This window comes from Eptesicus fuscus, chromosome 5, assembly GCF_027574615.1.
Source record: "Eptesicus fuscus isolate TK198812 chromosome 5, DD_ASM_mEF_20220401, whole genome shotgun sequence".
In the NCBI taxonomy this organism is placed as follows: domain Eukaryota; kingdom Metazoa; phylum Chordata; class Mammalia; order Chiroptera; family Vespertilionidae; genus Eptesicus; species Eptesicus fuscus.
The window spans coordinates 80,271,610-80,293,176 of NC_072477.1; the positions used below are offsets into that span (position 1 = coordinate 80,271,610).

Sequence of the window (21,567 nt, forward strand, 5' to 3'; positions counted from 1 at the left end):
AAGGAGATCCGGTTGGATTGGAATTTGCCACTGGACCTGTAACATTGGCATAACTGATATTGAGACAGCTGCCACTCTGTGGATCCTCTTGTATCTTCTGGATGATAAGTTCAACAGCTTTTCGGTTTTGTTCAGGTTCTCCACTCACAGTGACAACCCTCTCTTGCAAGTTGATCCCATCGGGTTTCTGGGAAAGCTGCACCCAAGCCCCTGACTGCTCCATTATAGCCTTCACAGTAGCACCTCCCTTCCCTATTATCAGACCTGCTGTGCTGTTGGGAACTATAATCTTTACCTGTAATTAAAAAAAATACGTATAAATAATACTTCTGTTTTGCGCACATACATTATATTACTTTGCTACCCTAGAAAAAGTAAAATAATAAATTGAAAATTAGTTGAAATATAATTTACGAAAGATGGAAATATCATAACTTCTAAAGTGACTTTCATCATATTTTAATACAATTATATATTAAAAATAGGATTTTCAAATGAAAAAAGCAATTTCCAGCTTTAAATTATTTTTAAAAAGTTGTCCTTAGTCTGTGCATTTTGCAGTACAAGTTCTAAGAAATCAGTATGTTTTTTAACAGGGAATAATAACTATACATCAATGGTAACGTTTTTATATAGCTCCAAAATCAAAATGCTATTGATGAATCGTCACCTATTGTACTTTAAGAATATCTTTGCTCTAACATATTAAAATAGAGTGCAGGATTATAAAACAAAGTTAGTAAAAAAAAAAAAAAAGAAGTAGGCAAGTTCTACCTTGAGCCCCTTCAAAACATTAATTTCATGTTCCTTATCACCTAGCAATTTTTGTGTTATTTAGTACCTTACTTGTTTCACAACTAAATTTTCAGAAATGGAGATCAATAAAATAATTAGTAATATTTTAGTTTTTCAACTAAATTGATACACAACATATAACCTTATAAAACAATAAGTATTTACAAGTAATTAAACATTTTAATCATTTTAAGGAGGTTAAGGCTATTTGAGAATTATATTACCTACATATTCTATCTAAATTTGTAAAATAACTATTTTGATTAGCTAGATAATTCTTTTTTTTTTTTTGGCAGCCATAGCTACATTTTTAAAATAGGGCTTAAAACCATATTACTCATGGATGCTGAAGAATTACTCCAGTCACATGTATACTTATAACAATCCAGTGTAACCATATAAAGTATAATCACTTTAGTCAATTTGTATTGAAACATCCAGCCACAAAAATCAACATATTTTGATTTATTTAATCACAATAAAATAAAAAGTATAGAATGAGTATGGCATCCTCCATAACCCCTGAAATTAATATATAGATATTTACATTTAAAGTTGTATTTTGGTAGCACAAAAAAACATATGGCACTGTTTTATGACTCAATGGGTAAATGAAAAACTGAGTGTTGTGTCACTGACAAAGCACTGAAGGATTGCTTTCCTTGTCGCAAACATTAACATGGGCAGGCTGAAATAATATGTCAAAATTTGAGAAAGAATTTAGTTTGGATATTTTATCAGATATTTAATTAGCTCATTTTTAGTAAGTAATACCATGCTATCTTTACAACGGATTTGGGTGAGAGTATTTTAAAGAAACAGAGCTACACATTTTTGGCATTTTGCTCTTGATGATAGCAAATGGTGGAAGTATACATTCAAATTCTAGACAGGGTTACCTCATAAATATATGTACACATATTATGCACATAAGCACACACATTCACACATACACTTTTCTTTCCACACATATAATTTATAATCATAGAATTTTGTTTCATTCAGATCTGTTTATATAATCATTTCATTTAATTAAAGGAAATCTAAGTTTTCTAGAAACATTTCTTAGGAATGTCAAATACATCCCTCATATTCCATGTGATTAAATGCATTGAGTTTTAAGAAGTAGACTGAGAAATAAATTTTTAACATGTTAATTTTGTTCACAGCCTTTTTTTATAGAAAATTATTTATCTGAAATGCTGAATTAAAGTATGTTAAAGTATTATAATTAGAAAGTTAAGCCATGATTACATCTTAAAACAATTATAAATATGAATTAGAATCATCCTTATATTTTATATTGTTCACACAAAATACTGATGAAATTTACTTTTAAGGATTTAAATTCTGAATACCAAATATTAGTATTCTTTATAAATATTACTTTTAAAAATCAGAACAATTTTGCAATAAAATATTGAAAACATACTGCATACTAGTCTCATACTACATCTAATGCAGCCACAGCTTTTTTACTTTTTAAACTCTCGTACTAATTCTGTCCTTCCCAAAAGAACTTGCAAATGTGTGCCTAGTACTTACATAATTGCACATTACCTTTCTTTTATTTCTCTCTTTAATAATTTTTCTTTCTTTTCAATACTAAAAAATTCTGAAATAATGTATAGTTTAGAAGCAGTGGGTGGACTCTTCATGAAACTAAAAATCTGTATCTTTAGAAGTTAAAGAATTACACCATATCATCTATCCTTATACTAAAGATGTCTTTTTGTAATAAGTACTATTACCTGGAATATATTTTATAACTATTTGAAATAACTTATATAAAATATTGTCAGCCATAATTCAAATACTGAAGCGACCCCCCAAATTTTGTAGGTATAACTGGCATTTGTCCACATATAACTAAAGGTGTGTTATAATTTAAAAGAAGACATTAATAATTGAATATTAATATTTATAATATGTAGCACTTGTTAACTTTAGATTGTAATAATTCTGCATAAGATTACTTATCTTAGAAATTAAATTAGGAAATATAAAGTTATTAAATTCCACATTAATAAATATAAATATTTAATAGCCTAGCCACGTAATATGTCACCCAACTTTTATTTTATTTTTGACACAAAGATATTAAAAGCCTCTTAGATTTACACTATCTTTTTTCTTAAATGATTAAAAATATATATTTGCACACTTCATATTAATCTAATACAGACACAGACAGAAAACAGACCCTCTTAATAAGAAGTTGAGACAAAAAAAGTAATTCATTTGTATGATATCTCAGAGACAGCAGTGCTCCATTTCCATTTTATGTGTTAAGTCAGAGCCAAGAAGAAGTGAAACACCAGAGTGGAAGCCTGGACATGGTGGGCAACTGAATACTGGGTGGGGGTGAGGGTGGGGCAGACAAGGAGCATGAAGAATAAGACAGCCTATTTGCTTACTTCTCAGATACAGGAATACAGCATTTACTAAAGGAAAAGTCTGTGCATCGACAGTGTTTGCATCCCCACTGAAATGATAAATATCAGGTTTGAATCATATGCACAGCTTCATTTTCTGTGGTGAAGTTTGTTAACAAACTGACACAAATATATGTATTCTTATTTCTAGAGAACTGAGAGAAAGAACTGGATCTTAAATAGCATACAAATTATTTGATATAATATGTACCGACTAAATCAGGCATGTTCTTGACAGTTACAAATCCGTTTTCCCTTCAGAACTAAGATCTATAATTTTATCATCTATCTATCCAGTTTTTTATGGAATACTTACCAAGTGGCCCAGGCCCTGTGTTGGGAGCTAGAGATAACAGATATAGGAGACACTGTTCCTGCCTTTGAGGAACTTCTAGATTAGTTGTAGAAAACAGATGTGTAAATGTATCAGTGCAGAAAAGTGTTAAAAATACTGATACAAAGGAGACACAAAGACCAACTTGAAGGAGAAGGGGCAAGAAATTCTTTGGGGGATGATGATTATATGTCTAAATGTCTTTCATATTTTTGTACTGACAGTATCCCATTCTTTACTATCAGATATTCCCATAAAATTGCTCTGTTATCTCTGTGTTGTAAAGTTCCTGTACAAACCTGAACCCATTTTAGTACTGATGACTTGCAACCACAAAAGAGCCTCTATGGGAATCCTATGAAAAGTATTTAAAATAACAAATAGGTAGTATTTAAAATAACAAAAAGTATTTAAAATAACAATCAAATTAATATTGATATGTTTCTGATTGAAAATGAACATTAAAACAAATTTATTCCTCTGCCATATAAGAACTTCAACACGTTATGGTCTTATAAAGGTCTGAGAGTGTTTGTAAGGCATCATGCCTTCTTCATCATGGCAGAAAAATTATTGAACTATTTCATTAAACCATACTTTAAAATAAATGCAAAACTCGTTCCACTATAATTTAAAATACCCCAATTAATAGTATGGGCTATATTTATTTAGGGTTGCTTCTTATGTATGGTCTTACATTTATAAAGCAATTCAATAGTAGATACCTGTTATTTCATTCATTCATTCAGCTACTTACTGATGTGGGATTGAGCACATGACACATGATGGTTCAATAAGAATTAGCCTGAGAGTATGGTGAAACTTTTGGGATAGCGATACCTGTTCTCATCTAGTAAAACACAGCTTGATATTACTAGTGACTGTCTTCTCATCGTATGGAGAGAGGAAGAACCAGACTAAAAATAGTTAACCTATATAAAAGGAAACTCCAGAAGTGGAGAGAGAGACATTTCTGACAGCATTTTGGTATCTGAATCTAATCTAAAGCCAGCACAGAATCAATAATTCCCTTTTGTTTAAGCCATTTTGAGTTGGATTTCTGAAATTTGCAACCAACCAAATAGTATATTTGAAAATATTATTATGTTCTTATTATATCATGTATTGTTTGCCTATCCAAAAAAATATTGACATTTTATTGTGGCTCTTGATGCTCTAAAAGTCAAGAGGTCATAGCACTGGTAAAGAGACAGAAGTAGATTACTTAAGTTGCCTTTAATAAAGATATGCCCTAATGATATAATAGGAGCGGTCTCTTTCATTTCCATAGTGGTTTATACCTTAGGTTACTGAGGCATAGTAGTGTCCAATGGAGATGCCTCTGTCATTTTGAGGTATGTATATTGAACTGCTGACTAAAATTAATATAAAAATACATCTTTTCATTTAATATACATTTTATATACATAAAAAAAGTGCATTCCTGAAAAGTACTGACTTAACAAAATACAGTGTGGAAGAAAAGCAGGTTTACAGTTGTGAGTATGTGAAACATGGAGTTTATTCTTGTATTATTATTATTAATTATTTTCCATAGGAACAACTATAAAGCTACTTTTGCCCCACCCTGTATGTACCACAGAGCTATATGAATGCAAGTATCCAGAAAGAATAAAAAATCAACTCCTCTAACTCTTTACTATTCTGTCTAATCGCCTCACTTTTGATAACCAAATCAAAAGTTTTCATAACATTTCTAATACCTATTGTAAAATACCATGCTGTCTTTTCTCATATATCCTTATCCCTCACGTATTACCAACACCAGGTTTTAAAGTGGGACCTATCCATACCTTCTCTTGCTCCGTGTTATGCAGTGTTGGTCTTCCCCCTCCTTGAAATGTTTCTTGCCCAGTCCTACTGTTTTATCCTACCTAAAGTGTGATGTAATAAAAAGTGTCTATATCTTCACCGATACAGCGCCTAGGGCAATGGAAACTAAAGAGAAAAATAACAAATGGGACTACATCAAAATAAAAGCTTCTGAACAGCAAAAGTAACCATCAACAAAACAACAAGAAAGCCCAATGAATGGGAGAACATATTTGCCAATGTTATCACCGATAACGGTTTAATCTTCAACATTTACAGGGAACTCATACAACTTAACAAAAGAAAGATAAACAACCTAATAAAAAAATGGGCAATGGACCTAAATAGATACTTTTCGAAATAGGACATAAGGAAGGCCAAGAGACATATAAAAACATGCTCTAAGTCACTAATCATCCGAGAGATGCAAATCAAAACGACAATGAGATACCATCTCACACCTGTCAGAATGGCTGTCATCAACAAATCAACAAATGACAAGTGCTGGCGAGGATGTGGAGAAAAAGGAACCCTCTTGCACTGCTGGTGGGAATGCAGACTGGTGCAGCCACTGTGGAGAACAGTATGGAGTTTCCTCAATAAACTAAAAATGGAACTCCCATTTGACCCAGTAATCCCACTTCTAGGAATATATCCCAAGAAACTAGAAACACCAATCAGAAAGGATATATGCACCCCTATGTTCATAGTAGCACAATTTACCATAGCTAAGATTTGGAAACAGCCTAAGTGCCCATCAGCAGATGAGTGGATTAGAAAACTATAGTACATCTACACAATGAAATACTAAGCTACTATAAAAAAGAAGGACTTCTTACCATTTGCAACAGCATGGATGGAACTGGAGAGCATTATGCTAAGCGAAATAAGCCAGTCAGAGAAAGATAAATATCACATGATCTCACTCATTTGTGGAATATAATGAACAACATAAACTCATGAACAAAAACAGATCCAGAGACAGAGAAGCATCGATCAGACAGTCAAACCTCAGAGGGAAGGTAGGGGAGGGTGGGATAAGGGGGAGAGATCAACCAAAGAACTTGTATGAATGCATATAAGCCTAACCAATGGACACAGACACCAGGGGGGTGAGGGCATGAGTCAGGGGTTGATGGGGCAATGGGGGGATAAGGACACATAAGTAATACCTTAATCAATAAAGAAAAAAAAAAGGCGTCTAGAACTGGCAGTTAGGAGATATGGGCTTTCACCCTGGCTCTGTTGGATGACCTTTGTCAAATCACTTCAGTTTCATCATTTATAAAATCAGACAGCTTGGTAAGATTGTGGTTGAGGAGTTTTCATTTTAGCATTATGAAAAACTCTACTCAACAGCCTTCAGTGACAATCCCCTTCAACCACTGCATTATCCAGACTCCCTTCGTAGACATTCCAAATTCTCCATACCCTGTCACCAACCTATATTCCCAGCTTCATCTTTTAGGACTATTATCCTGTGCTGAATCCAAACTTTACCTGCTAGTTCCTGAATATAGCCTATATTAGGTGTTTTTCTATATCTTTGCCTCTTTATTCATTTATTCCAACTGATAAAATGTTACCTATATTTCCACACTGTTCTTCCCCTTAAAAGTCATACATTTTTTGACTTCTGATATCTTATATGTCTTGTAAGAAGAGTTAAAATGCAATGTACTTTGTAAACTCAGTCCTGGTTACCTAAAACCAGAACTGTCAGAGTGTTTTCTACATTTTTTCTTATGTTGCTTATCGTATGCAGGCTTATATCAGAGACAGACATTTACCTCTTTTAAAATATTTTATCTTTCTCAAGGCCAATATTACTTTTGCATTTCCTATTTGCACCTGGTTGAAGTTACCAAGTGAATAATGGTTTAAAAAATAAAATACAGATGTTTATAACTAAACAGCAAATGATTTGAAAGATCCCATCATGGCTGTGTGTGTATGTGTGTGTGTACATGTGTAAAATACAACTTTGGGTTCTTAAAACAAAACTATCTTTACTTTACCATACTTAAAATAAAAAATTCAATAAATTTACTGCAATTATACTGACATATACAAAAAGATAAATGTACAGATGCTTTAATCTTTTTAAATTACTGAAATTAGTAACACAGATTTAGAATCCTTTAGAAATCTGATAACGGCCCTGGCTGGTGATTAGAGCGTGGCCTGCGCACTTCAAAGATCACAGATTTGATTCCCATTCAAAGGCATGTACCTGGGTTGCAGGTTCTATCCCAGGACCTGGTTGGGGTGCGTGCCAGAGGCAACCAGTTAATGTGTCTCTCTCACATCTATATTTCTCTCTCTCACACCCCTTCTCCTCCCTTCCACTCTCTCTAAAAGTCAATCATTCTTATATACACTTAAATATTAGAAGTCTTTATAATACTGCTAATTATAAGTTTCATGAGAGCGAGATCTTAATCCTATTCTATTAGCACTATATCCTCAACATCTAGAACAGTACCTTGGACACAGTAGACACTCAATAATAATTGTGCAATGAATACCAGAAATTTACTAAATTTATTTTAAATGAATTGTTTATCCTGATTTTGCAGGATTTATTTATTCAGCAGCCTAATTTGGGGATATTTTTTTCTATTTCCTTTTGCTACACTGCTCTTAAAAAATTAAAATAATATAGTTTACATGATAAGAAAAAACTCTTATCTGAAATTCAATCTCTGATCTTCTCTTTATTTTAGTTTAACCTACATATAATTTTACACTGTTTAATCCAAAGTCTACATATATATTTAACTTTTATATTATTTGCCAGATTTCTTAAAATTTATAAATGTATATATTTTTTAATTTAAATTCTTTATTGTTTAATGTGTTACATTGACCTCTCCCCGGCCGCCCCCAACCCCCAGCACATGCCCTCAACCCCCAGCCCCATCCCCTGTCTGTATCCATTGGTTATGCTCATATGCATGCATACAAGTCCTTTGACTGATTGATCTCTTTATTTTAAATATTATAGTTTAATAATTGTTTTATAAAATTTTTCTTTATACATTTTTACCACTAAAATAAAATATTATCATTAATTAATTGAAAAGACTGATATGTTCTATATTTTTGACAGGATTTATAATATTATTAAAATCAAATTTTAGATGCTTGTGTTTTATATTTACTAATCATCTAACTCAACATTTCCTTTTTAAAAAATATATTTTTATTGATTTCAGAGAGGAAGGGAAAGGGAGAGAGAAATAGAAACATCAATGATGAGAGAGTATCATTGATGGGCTGCCTCCTGCATGCCCCACATTGGGGATCCAGCCCGCAACCTGGGCATGTGCCCTGACCGGGAATTGAACTGTGACCTCCTCCTGGTTCATACTTGACGCTCAACCACTGAGCCATGCCAGCCGGGCTAACTCAACATTTCTTATATCTTAATTTCACCAACAGTTTTCCTAATGGCAATACTTTAAAAAAAATAATGGATGTCTGCATTTCAGTGTCTTACTAGCATAAAGGGAGGTTGATAATTATTGCCTCAAATGACTGTCATTAAGAAATTAAAATGTCATGAATTATTCTTATTTTATTAATACTTGGGATAAGAAAACAGATATTAACTAATATATAAAAGGGTACAGAAGAATGTCTGTCTGCAATTTAACAAAAGATGTTATTAGTCCCAAAACTAAGTTCTCTTCCTATATATAAAGTAGTTCACTTCTATTATTTAATTAATCACAAATAAAAAACATTAATTTTATGATTTCTATTATTTGGCTAATAGCAATTTGAAATTAGTTAATGAAATAGAATAACTCCTTTTTCAAAAACATTTTTAAAGAGTAACAGACAGACTGTATGATCTAATTGATGAAAAAAGCAATAGCTAAACCAAACACCAATAGAATTAAAAATCTTGAAAATAAACTTGATAATTACTCAGTTTTCCTATTTTAGGAATTTTCCATTTTATATGGCTTTATTTGAAATAAACTGTATACACACACACACACACACACACACACAGAGACAGAGCTAGAAGACTAGTGCACATTCTGAAGTAGAGGCTTTAAGTGCTTTGGTTATATAAAAGCATGCATAATGTCTGTCTTGAGAATATGCTGTGTTTAAGAACTACCTTAGCTATGATTGCAGGAAGAATGTTGATGAAACAAACAAACCACCTTTACCTACTAGGTAGACCAAAAAGAAGGAGTATTGCAAATCTACCTACCTCACAGCCAATACTAGATAAAGCAATCTATGCATTGTTAGCAATGTCCGAGCCATATTTGGGATACAAAATAAGAACCATTTCGGAGTTACTATTTCATTACCTCTTTGCCCCTGAAGTGCACCACTTTCTTCAATTTGAAAATGTGAGAAGCCCTAGGCTTTTCATAAATATATCTTCATACAAAATCATACCTTTAAAAGGACTTCTGAAGGTCACATAACATGGTATTTACCAAATGGTGTGTTATAATTTTAACCTGAACATATTAAAGGTATGCTGCTTTCAGCAGTGATTCTTAACTTGCCCCCAGGGAAATCCTCTGATTCCCATCACTGAGTGTGAAGATTATACATACCATATACACAGCATAGCACACTAACAAAATTATAACTTTGCAATGGAATGAATATGGTTAGGAAGCGCCCATTTAACCATTTTCCATATTTTTTGGGGGAAGGTTATTGCTCAACGATTTTTAAAAATACTAACGTAATCTATACATAAAGACCTCCAAGGTAAGGGAACCTCTAAATGTATTTGGCAATAGTCAAATGACTAATGATGCTCTGAAAAGATAATCATCATTTGTATAATATCTCTTCATAGATTTAAATAGTATTAGTAAACCTTTACTGTTCTCGATGATAAAACTAACACCTACCCTTCAACTTTTGTACAAATCAGATATTTTTTGTTTAATTTAATTTTTCAAATAACTTTCAAAGGGTGTTATTTCATGAAAAAAGCCTTGAGTTAAAGTTTGAGAAAAGAGTCAGTGTTACATAGCATACAATTATCATCATTTTTAATAAATGAATGTGCATTTTTCATATAGTAACAGTATTCCCCAAATATCTCAAGAGGCTTCAGGAAATATCTCTCTAATTCTTCAAATACAGATACCTAATTTCATCCTAGACCTATTAAATAAGAGTCTCCATAGGTAACTTTGATGTGAAGCTAGGACTGAAAACCTTTGATATATTAAGAAAAATATAAATATTATGCAACCATTTTAAAATGTAAAACAATTGCCATTTTCTTTGCCAGTTACTAAGTGCCTCCTTGAGGCCTGAAGCTTCTCTTTTGACCCTTTTTGAGTTTCCTTTATAAAGCATCCCAAACTAGAAAATGAAGGAGTCAAGCAACTCAAACAGGTATACTGTATGTCAAAGGCAATTCAATCTTTCCCAATCTTTTTGGAAAGTCCCGCTTTATATTCCTTAAAACACTGCATTTACCACAACTGAAGTCATTACCCTTTCTATCCTGTTTTAGTTTCTCAGACAACATCTTTAAAAAGGTAGATATTGAGCCCTGGCTAGTGTGGTCCAGTTGGTTGGAGCATCATCCCTATCCAACGAAAGGCTGCGAGTTCAACTCGCTGTCAGGGCACATACATGCCTAGGATGCGGGCTCAATCCCTGTTCAGGTTGTATAGGGGAAACAACCAGCCAATGTTGCTTTCTCTCTCTCTCTCTCTCTCTCTTTCATTTTCCTTATCTCTAAAAATCAATGACCATGTCCTTGGGTGAGAATAAAAAATAAAAGTAGGAAAATAAAATGTAGATACTACATTTAAACTCTAATTGAAAAATAAAGTTTACAAGTAGAGATATAAAAAAGTTAATATTCATATTCTTTGTCATCACTCTGATGATAAATGAACATAAGATGTTTTTGACTATACTATGGAATACTACTTAGCTGTAAGGATGAAATACTGCCATTTGCAACATGAACGGAGCTTGAGAATATTGTGCTAAGTGAAATTAGTCAGTCAGAAAAAGCTAAGAACCATATGATTTCACTCATATGTGGGATAAAAAACTGAAACTCAAGAGACACAGACAGACAACAGTATGGTGGTTACCAAAAGGAATGGGGTGTAGAGGAGGTAGAGGTTAGAGGGACCCAAAAACTAGGTGACAGAAAATGATGTGACTATGGGTGGTGGGCACACAAAGCAATATACAGATAATGTATCATAGGAATTTACACTTGAAACCTGTATAAAACTATTAACCAATGTCACCCCAATAAATTTAATTAATAATAAAAAAGACACTGAAAAAGTAGGGCTATATACCAACAACTTAATTTTCTGTAGTTAATATATTATGAATACTATTCTAGGCTAATTTATGTGGCTCTAACTCATTATTTTTAATAGCTTCACCACATAATATTATGAATACCACAATTTATTCAGCTATGCTCCTGTTAAGAGGTCAGGTTGTTTTCCAACTTTTGCCCCTCTAAATAACACTGCAATATATAATACTTGTCTCTATATTTTTATGTATTGGTGCATTGTTTTACTGGATAAGTTCTCAAAAGCTGCAATGTTACAGCATTTCTACGTCAACACTGGAGGAGAATGATTATTTCCCATATCTTTGCCAGCAGTTTTAATTTGTAAACACACAGATTAATTTTTGCATTCATGATATATGTGTATTATATACACACATAAGATTTTGCCTATCTGGTAGAAAAAAAGTACAATCTCATGATGATGATTTATATCATCTTTATCCGTTTTTTTCATACCAATCTAGAAGTTCTCTGTATATTCTGAGTTACCAATTTATTGCCATATCGGTTGAAAATATTTTTTCCAAGGATATTATCATGTTCTGCTTATTAATGATGTATTCTGATACACCAAAATATATAAAATATTTACATATTCAAATATTTTAACAATTTTTTCATGTTTTGGATTTTTTTCTTCCTAAGAAAGACATCCTCAAGATGTTTTCACACACTATAATTTCATCAAATAGTCTTATACTTTCAATCTTGAATGCACTGAGATTTATGTGTAGATATTGTAGTATAAATTTATTTTGTTTCAGGTGGATAGTCAAGTATACCAGCACCATTTATTAAATAAAACATCCTTTTCGAAAATGAATTAAAATCATACTTAAATGTTTCTCTGTTTCAGGCAGTGTTCTGCTTCTTCTCATGTATTGCTTCATTTAAGAACCATGACGACCCTATGAGGTAGGCACTGTTATTATTCACATTTTACAATGAGAAAATACACATGGCAAAGTTAAGGATGTTTCTTCAAATCAGAAAATCAGAAGTGGCAAAGATTTGATTTAAAGCCTGGAATTATGGCTTGAGAACACAGTTGTCTTAATCCCTGACTTAATACTTCTTTTCTTAATGCATGACAAGAGACAATTAAGTTTATTTATATATATATTTGGATCTATTTCTGAAATCTCTATTATGTACCACTGACAATTACATCTGTTTGTGTTACTATCACATGTTTTTATTACAATAGTCTTATAGCAAATTTTAATATTAAGTGAAGTACATCATCCTACACAAATATTTTCTTGGTAATTGTTTTATGGATTATAGCATGGCAATTCTCAGGCACTTATTTTTTGTTTAATATTAAAATCATTTTTGTCTTGTTTCTCCCTCCCAGAAAACCAGATAAAATTGGTAAAAAAATGAAAGTGTAATAAGTTATATTTTAATTGAGAGGGATTGATATTTCTATGACATTAAATATTCCCTTCCAAAGTCATTGTAAGTCTATTTATTAAAGGAATGTTTTATGTCTTTACAAGAAAATTGTGCATTCTCTTAACATGGATTCTGTGTTTTTTGGTTCATTTTATTCTTGGGAATTTGGGGAAATTTTGATATGTACATGATATACACTAATTTGATCCATAAGAAATTGCACTCAAATATCAGCAATTTTATAAGGTTCATCCTAATAGTAAGCAAAGTACTTAAAATTTAATATTATAAAGTCAATAAGTTCATTTAAAAAGAGCATTTAGATTTCACTATTTTTCTAGGACTTTCTTAAACAGACTTTTAAAGAACACTACCCTGACATCACTCTCACATAAACACACATAGCTCACACACATACACTGAAGAAAAAAAATTTAATTTTAATATTATATTGGTTAATTATGACAATATGAGACAAGATCTGACTGGTTTTCAAATTGTGCTCTGAGTACTACAAGGAGTAAAATAGAAATCTAACAAAGAAGGCTATGTCCCATTAACTTAACCTATTTATTACATCAAAAGTATTTTTCTGGTTGGTTTATATTTTTAGAGAACTTCTGTGCAAAATTTCATCTGTAGAAGGGATTCTCAAAAATAAAAAATAAGTTTTAAAGCATATAGACTATAAACCCATTCTTCCAATACTAGTCATTCAAGAAAGGTTTATTGAGAAACTGCTCTATTATTGCTTTGATACATCAGATAATAAAACAAAGATCCCTGTCCTCATGCACCTTCTTTTCTAGGAAAGCAAGACAGAATACATAATAAATATGATAACAGGCAAAGTATATAGTATTCTATGAAGCAATGGAAAAATATAGGAAGATAAAGGGAATCAGGAGCACTGAGGTAAGGTGAGGCCAGGTTGCAATGCTTAATAGATGGTGAGGTAAAACTTATTGAGAAGGTGAATTATGAACAAAGACTTGAAGGCTATAAAGATATTAGCCAAGTAGATCTCTAAAATAAGGTAATTTCATGAAGAGAAAACGCAAGAGGAAAATACCGAGGCAAGAACATATGTAATGTCTTCAAGGAAAAGAAGCAAGCAGGTGGATTTGGCTGGGGCAGAGTGAGTGAGGCTTAAGTGCTAGGAAATGAAGTGAAAGAGGTAATGTGGCAAGGGTCAGATCTTGTAAATTAATGGATGTCATTTTGTGGATACAAGATTTACTGAGAAAAATGAAAAACTACTGCAAGTATAGGCAAAGAAAATTTTAAAATGACACATTTTAAAAGGAATACTCAGTCTGCTCAGTGGAGAAGAGACTTTGGATAGCAAGGGTAGAAAGGCTGGGAAATCTATATGAAGGTACTGCAATGATTCATTCTTAGAGGAGGGAAGCAGTGGATGTAATAAGACATGCTTAATATATTTACATACTAGATTTGAGTTGCTAAAGAAAAGATGATATGGATTTGGGATTTTTGATCTGAACAAGTAGATATATAGAGTCGCCTTTAACAGAGGTGACAAAGGCTCCAGGCAGAGCAGTTCTGGAGTAGTTTTTGGACTTGTTGAATTTAAGAAGTCCCTTTAGATATGCAAATGGATGCTCAGGGGCAAATTGGATATAGTCTGTAGTTTCCCTGTGAGATCTAGATTCCTAGAAATAAATATGAACCCAAGTTATGAAGGGGGCCTGAATATTATACAATTTTAGGGGACATCTTTGGAAAATACATTCAAAATTATGAACATAAAATTAGGTGCAGGGACTTGTAATCAGCCAGTACACGTGAGGAATCCTAAGGATTAAGCTCTATTAGTTCATAGTGAAGCTGCCTCTCACTGAAGACATACATTTTGCAGATATCAGCACATAAAAGCTAAGGTATTAGATGAAAAGTATAAATGCAGAAGAAGTCTCAAGTATTAAAGCCTGGAGCACTCCAACGTTAAGTGGAATGAGGGAAGGAACAAGCAAGGATTCTGATACAAAGCTTATGTCATGACCCAGAAGGAAAACCAAGTATGTAGTATCCCAGAAGTCAAGTAGAGAAAGCATATCAAGAAAGTCTAAGTGATACATTATGGCAAATATTGTTTATAGATCAATTAACATGTGGATTGAGAATAAACTGGAATTAGCAATGTGGTCATCACTGATATTCTTGGAAAAACAGTTTTGGAGGAATGGCATAGGCAAAAACCTAAGTGAAGCGGTTTTAAGAAAGAATTGGAAAACAGAAATTGAAAAACAGAGTAAATACTTGTGTGAGTTTTGCTACAAAGGAGTACAAGAATTAGGGTGTTAGACGGTGGGGGATGGGATAAAAGGTGTGTGTGTTGTTGTTTTTGTCTTTTAAACTAGGAGAAAAAACAGATATATGTATGCTAATGAAAATGATCCCACTGAGATAAAACACTTGACAGATAAAAGATAGAGAGAAGGTAGAATTGCAGAAGGATGTCCTTGAGTAAAAGAAAAAGGGCAAGGTTTAATGTACAAGAAAAATTACTAGGTTTAGGAGCAGGAAAAGTTTACCAACCATAACAAATGAGAAGGTAGACTATGTGGGTATACATGCCAGCTGATTAAATATATATATGTTGGTGTGAGTTTGTGAAAGTTTTTATATTTTTGATTGCTTTGTGTTTTCTCAGTGAAGTAAGAATAATCAAGGTCATCAGCTGGGTGTGAGGAAGAAGCAAGAAATAATGGGGAGTTGTGGTAGGGACAATTCAAGATGGCCCCTGGGAGTTACACCTTGTGTGATCTCCTCCATTTGAGTATAGGTGTAAACTGACTTGATTCTAATCTACAGACTATGGCAACGGAATAGAATGTCACTTTCTGCTTATGCTGTATGGTAAAGCAGATGAGAAGTCCCTTCTGTGATTAGATTCAATAAATAAGACTCCATCTTGCTAGCACACACTGAAAATAGTCTCCTGCCAGCGTTGCAAGAAGGAAACAGCCCAGCTGTGAAGTCCCTTTAGAGAGGGTCCCGGAGTAGGAACTTTGGGCAGTCTCTGGAATCTGAGGGCTGCTCCTGACAAAAGCCAGAAGTTGGCCATCAGTCCTACAGCTGCAAGGAACTGAATGCTGCTATCAACCTGGATTTAAAAGAGGACGGTCTGTGGTTAAGCTTCTAGAGGAGAATGCACCCCAGGCAATACTTTGATTATAGTCTTGTGAGACCAGGAGCAGTGGACCCAGCTAAGTGGTGTCCAGACTCTTGACTCATGGAAACTATGAGATAATAAACGTGTGCTATTTAAGACACTACGTTTGCGGTAATTTGTTACACAGCAACAGAAAACAAAATAGGAAGATTGAAAGAAGAGAATTTATGTAAGAGTTATCTAGAGAGTAAAAAGGTGAATGGGCTTATGATTGATTATCTGACAGCAGTCAGAGCCCATGTGAGATCTGTAGTCATGAATTTAAAGTGAGACCAGACATTTTGTTTTTCTGTTACCATAGCAGGGGTATTATATATGAATTAGCTATTTTGCATTTGTTTTTATATATTTTGATATATAATTTCAAATGTATCAGTACACAAAAAAATAAATGTCCATAAAGCACATATTTCTAAAATCACTCTCTTTTTAATCTTTTCCTAAAATTTGAGAAGAATCCCAGGAAAGCTAACAACCAGGAACCAAAAATTAAGGATGAAATTTAGGTTTTAGCACCATTGATTAACAAAAACTTTTTGTTGAATCTTAAGGTGACTGAAAAGTTAGTATCAACTAAGAACAGATTAAACCAACTGACTTTTTAAATTAAGTTTAAATACACTGCTCAAATAATGTAATTCTACTTATTATATCTCTACATTTGTCTCATATTAAAAATTCCATCTGTAAAAAAATGTCAAACTTGCATCTTGTTAATTTTTCTTTCTCAAAGGGATATAATAACATTTGCACTATTAATTGGACAGAAGCTAACTACTCTCAATAGAGAAGAAAATAATTGTAGTTTAAGCTATCTTAAAAAGCATACTTTGATTACAGAAATATTTTAGAGTTGAAAAAGCAGCAATACTATCTTAGAATTTTTCTTTAAAGATAAATAAAAATATCAGTTTTAACATGCTGTGTGCCACATCACTTAGCATCTGAAAGGATAATTTTTCTTTTTCATGATTACTTGAAAGATATTTCAATAAAATAAAATAAATATAACCTAACCTAATGTAGTATTACAGTCTAGAAACTATGCTGTTCTAAGAATAGTTAATGAATTTATTTTGTAAATCCATTCTTTGAGGTACTATTATAATTTGAATTTCAAAAAACAAAACAAAAAACTGAACCCAATTTACTCAGCAAGTAAGTGACAGAACAAGGCTATGATCATAGGCAATTTGGCTAATCTTGACTTTTAGCCTCCATTCTATACGGCTTCTGATATGATAGTTCTTCAATTTTCAGAGTCAAATTATTATAGAACCACAACATTATAGCTACAGTCTGTCAATCTGAGCTATGTAAATTTGAGAATGGAAAATTCACTATGTACTGAAACGTAGTTATTTTTAAAAGAACAGAAAATATTTTTAAATGTTGAAACTGCAGATAAAACTAACTCTTCAATAAAATTTTTTGTGCTTTTTATTTTTGGGTTTTAAAAAGATTAATACTCTCTAATTTCTTTTTTATATTTACTTTTTAAATTTTTATTTATTCAATTGATTGGGGTGACATTGGTCTACATGAACATATAGGTTTCAGGTGTGGGGTTCCCTAATTTCTTTTGATCTCATTAGTTTGTAACAGACAAACTATTCTGGAACTAGAACACAATCATAACTCATTTAGTTATTAAAATAATAAACAAAAATGAAAATAACACAGTCTGGATGTATTTTATACTGGTTTATAAAAATTCACATGACAAAAGTTTATAGCTGCTTTCAACAACATAGGCCAAGCATGTCAAACTCGCCTGCTGCCCGCAAATTTAACATGCTTGGCATAGGATATCATATTAGCTAGAACACATTAAACAATCATTTTTAATTTAAAATGGAATGCTCTGCGTTTGTACCATTTCTTTCAGTTATAAAACTGGAGATGTCTGCGAAATGGCTGGGTAAGAATAAAGCAACCTAAACCAGTAATAAAAGTCATTTTCTTATAGGTTTAAAAGTATTTTAATTATGGAAACAGGGGTTAATATTATCATATATCCTACTCTAGTTCCCCTTACAGATCTAAGTCTATATAATAAAGTGATACTAACATAATTAGGATTATACACAAGAAACAATTGTGACCTATGAACAGCAAAGCCCACATTACCTTCTATCTTACAATATAAATAGAATCTATTGGGAAATACTGTAGGGAATGAACTACTGATAACATCAAGATGGACGATAACTGCAATTTCTTCAATGAATTTAAGGATTTTGTTTTGTTCTTTTATATTTTGCCTCATGTTTTCCAGGAGCTACTATGCTTGTTTGTACAAGAACAGAAGAAAAACAAGTAAAAATAAAACATATTTAATAAATATAACTGAGTATAGTGGACCAGAGTATAAAACCACAAATGACTTAATATTTCACATTAGAAAAATATTAGATTCTGGCAGAAGTGAATGTAGTAACATATCTAGAGAGTAAAATGTATTGGTAAACATCAACATATAATTAAACTTTTAAAGAAATCATTTTATAAAAATTCACATGTTCATATAAGATAAAGAATATTCAAATCTAACTTTATAGAAAATTTTTTCTTCCTAGATCCAGAATTTTTTACTTTTTATGTTCAGAAAAAGCATTCGTTTTTTTTTATTGTAGTTGTATTTGTTTGTCTTGTTTTTGTTTAGAAAGAAATAAGGATGAAGTGCAAAAGAAGCATCAAAAACATAGAGACAGTTATTTTCCCAATAGTTTTCTATTATCATATAATTATAGCTCATATAATTGATAAGGAATATAAAGCATACACACACACACACTTTTTAATTTCATGCATCACTAATACAAGCTTGGTTCTCACTTTATATACAGTATCACTTCCTTCAAAGAGAAGTGCTGTGTTTCATCACTACAGATGTATACTTTTTAGACCAATTTTTTTCAGGCTAAAATGTGAGCATTATAAAGTATTTTTGTCTGAGGGAATGCTATTGCATAAAATAAAAATCAACTCCTAACATCCTGTTAGTTTTAATTCCAGTTATTATTTTAATTTTTTTCTAAGATTGCAGAAGTATTAGAATCAATAGTGAGCAAAATAATTATGATAGCCTTATATTAGATGATATGCAAAAGCCACACTTAATATATTTAGCAAATATAGTTCAAAGTTAATGATTTATTAGTCAACTGTGAAAAATATATTTAAAACATAAGCTTTTATTTAATATTTAACTAATCCCGTAAGGTCTTGTATTAGTAAGAAAGTGGAAGTATTAAAGAAAAAAACATTTCTCACCTAAATGAAGCTCAACTCAGACAAAATGAAAATGTGTTTAATCATTTTAATAAATATATTTTTCCACAATTGTAAAGTTAAAGTACAGTATGAATTAATTACATAAAGTATTTTAGATGATTTCCTTAAATTTGCCAAAATTAACCACATTTGAAGAATGACCTACAAATATTCAGAACCAAACAATCATTAAATCAAACTAATAAAATATATTTGTACTTTGCAGTTTGCAACTCCACCAAAGAAAATGCTAGTATTAAATTCTAAGAAAATACCATTTCCTGAGTCATTAAATAGCATTAAAATTATCAGAAATACCAATTTTCAGTTACTTTCAGATTGCTACAAATGCTTTTCATCCAAAGTTTAAAATTATTTACATAGTAAAGACTGTCTGAAATAAAAAGCAAATGAAAATGCATTCACTTTTAAAGATATACCTTTGCTCAATAAGTCATATTTAAACATTTATTTTGTACATATATGATATTCTTAAGTTATATACCAAGAATCCTAGGAAGAAACAATAAGGGAGATCAGAAACACCAACTCAATAAATAACCCTCAGAGCTCTTTATAAAGCCATCATAATTTAAAGGGGAAAATCCAAAATTATAGTAGTCTACCACCTGAATATATTTTTGTTATCTAAAGTGAAAAATGCATACAAATTTTCAGAAATAAAACCTCTTTCCCAGGTTATTTGGAATCTGATCGTGGTGAATGAACGAATACATCCTTAACCCACCATTATCTTTTTCTCCAGTGTGCAGGCAATCACCCGTGAAAGGTATGGTGTAGATGACAGGATGATACTGTACCTGATTAGCTCTGGAGGTGGTCATGGGATCAGATGGAGAGGACTTGGTGGTAGTTGGGGAAGATGGCAATGTCTGGGAACAAAGCAGTTTAGGAGCAAATCAACCTTTATAAGCCTTAAACTGATTATTCAAATAAAACAAAATAAAATAAAATGTAATATAACGAGAACAAAATCCTATGAACAAATTTTTCTCCTATTAATTCAAATTTAATGAAATTTAAGATCAATTAAATAATCAATGCATGTAAATACGCATGCATAATAAGCATGTAAAAATAAATTCATGACTTGAAATCATGATGGTGACTGATAAAAATTCACATGAGTATTAAAGGTATCCTGACCATATTCATGAATAGTAGTCTCTTTTCTTTCCCTTTGTTTTCTTGGGGGAAAAGAGATGTGAAACAAAAATTCAAGAAATTCAATGAGTAAAACCGAAAGAGTCATTTTCCTATCAATGAATACAGTCGGGGATTGGAAGAAGTGGTGAAATGAAGTTTACTTTGGCATAAAAGTATCCACCTACTTAATGTGTTGAACATCACCAACAAGTTGATTCCACATGAATTTAGGGATCCATACTAAAAGCAACTAAATTTGCAGTTCTGCGTTCTTAATATCACATTATCTTCTAAAATATTAACTTTTAATAAATTAGAGCTCGTCTGAAAATGTAAACATTAACTTCATATTAATAAACAAGTAACTAATAGCATTTTAACAAACTGCCATAATATTATTTTATCATTTATGCTAAACACTAAAAATTTAATATGGATGAAGGGAATAATATATTATAGTAACATCAGCCTGTCTTGAAAATAAGCACAAAAATGTTAGGAATCATATTTATTGTTCACTTCACTTCCAAGCAAATAGACATACTACATAAAAAATGTTTTATGAGAGCATAATATATCTGTTGATTAATTCATTAAAATATTTTAAAATCTTATGTAAAAGAGTAAACTTAAAGTATAAAATGTTAAGATTTTTTTCTTTTTTCTTTTTCTTAAGTAGCAACCTCAGTAGATAATATTTCTGAATAGGTGAAGTGGGGTAATTTTACAGTATAGACACAATTCTAATGAACATTATGTTTTATATTCATCAATATTACTCAGATATGAGCAAAAGCATAAC

General features: G+C 31.8%; 1 protein-coding gene across 2 annotated transcripts in view; it reads right to left on the bottom strand.

Annotated features, from left to right (window-relative positions):
• The window catches only part of NOVA1 (NOVA alternative splicing regulator 1), a 148,180-nt gene that overhangs the window by 2,775 nt on the left and 123,838 nt on the right, over window positions 1-21,567 (bottom strand). For both annotated transcript variants that reach the window (XM_054716497.1, XM_054716498.1), the window contains exons 4-5: window positions 20,420-20,491; window positions 1-295 (exon numbers count right to left, since the gene is read on the bottom strand). The exon at window positions 1-295 is cut by the window's left edge and continues 2,775 nt beyond it. In XM_054716497.1, coding sequence (XP_054572472.1) covers window positions 1-295; window positions 20,420-20,491 — 367 coding nt within the window. The remainder of the gene's footprint in view (window positions 296-20,419; window positions 20,492-21,567) is intronic.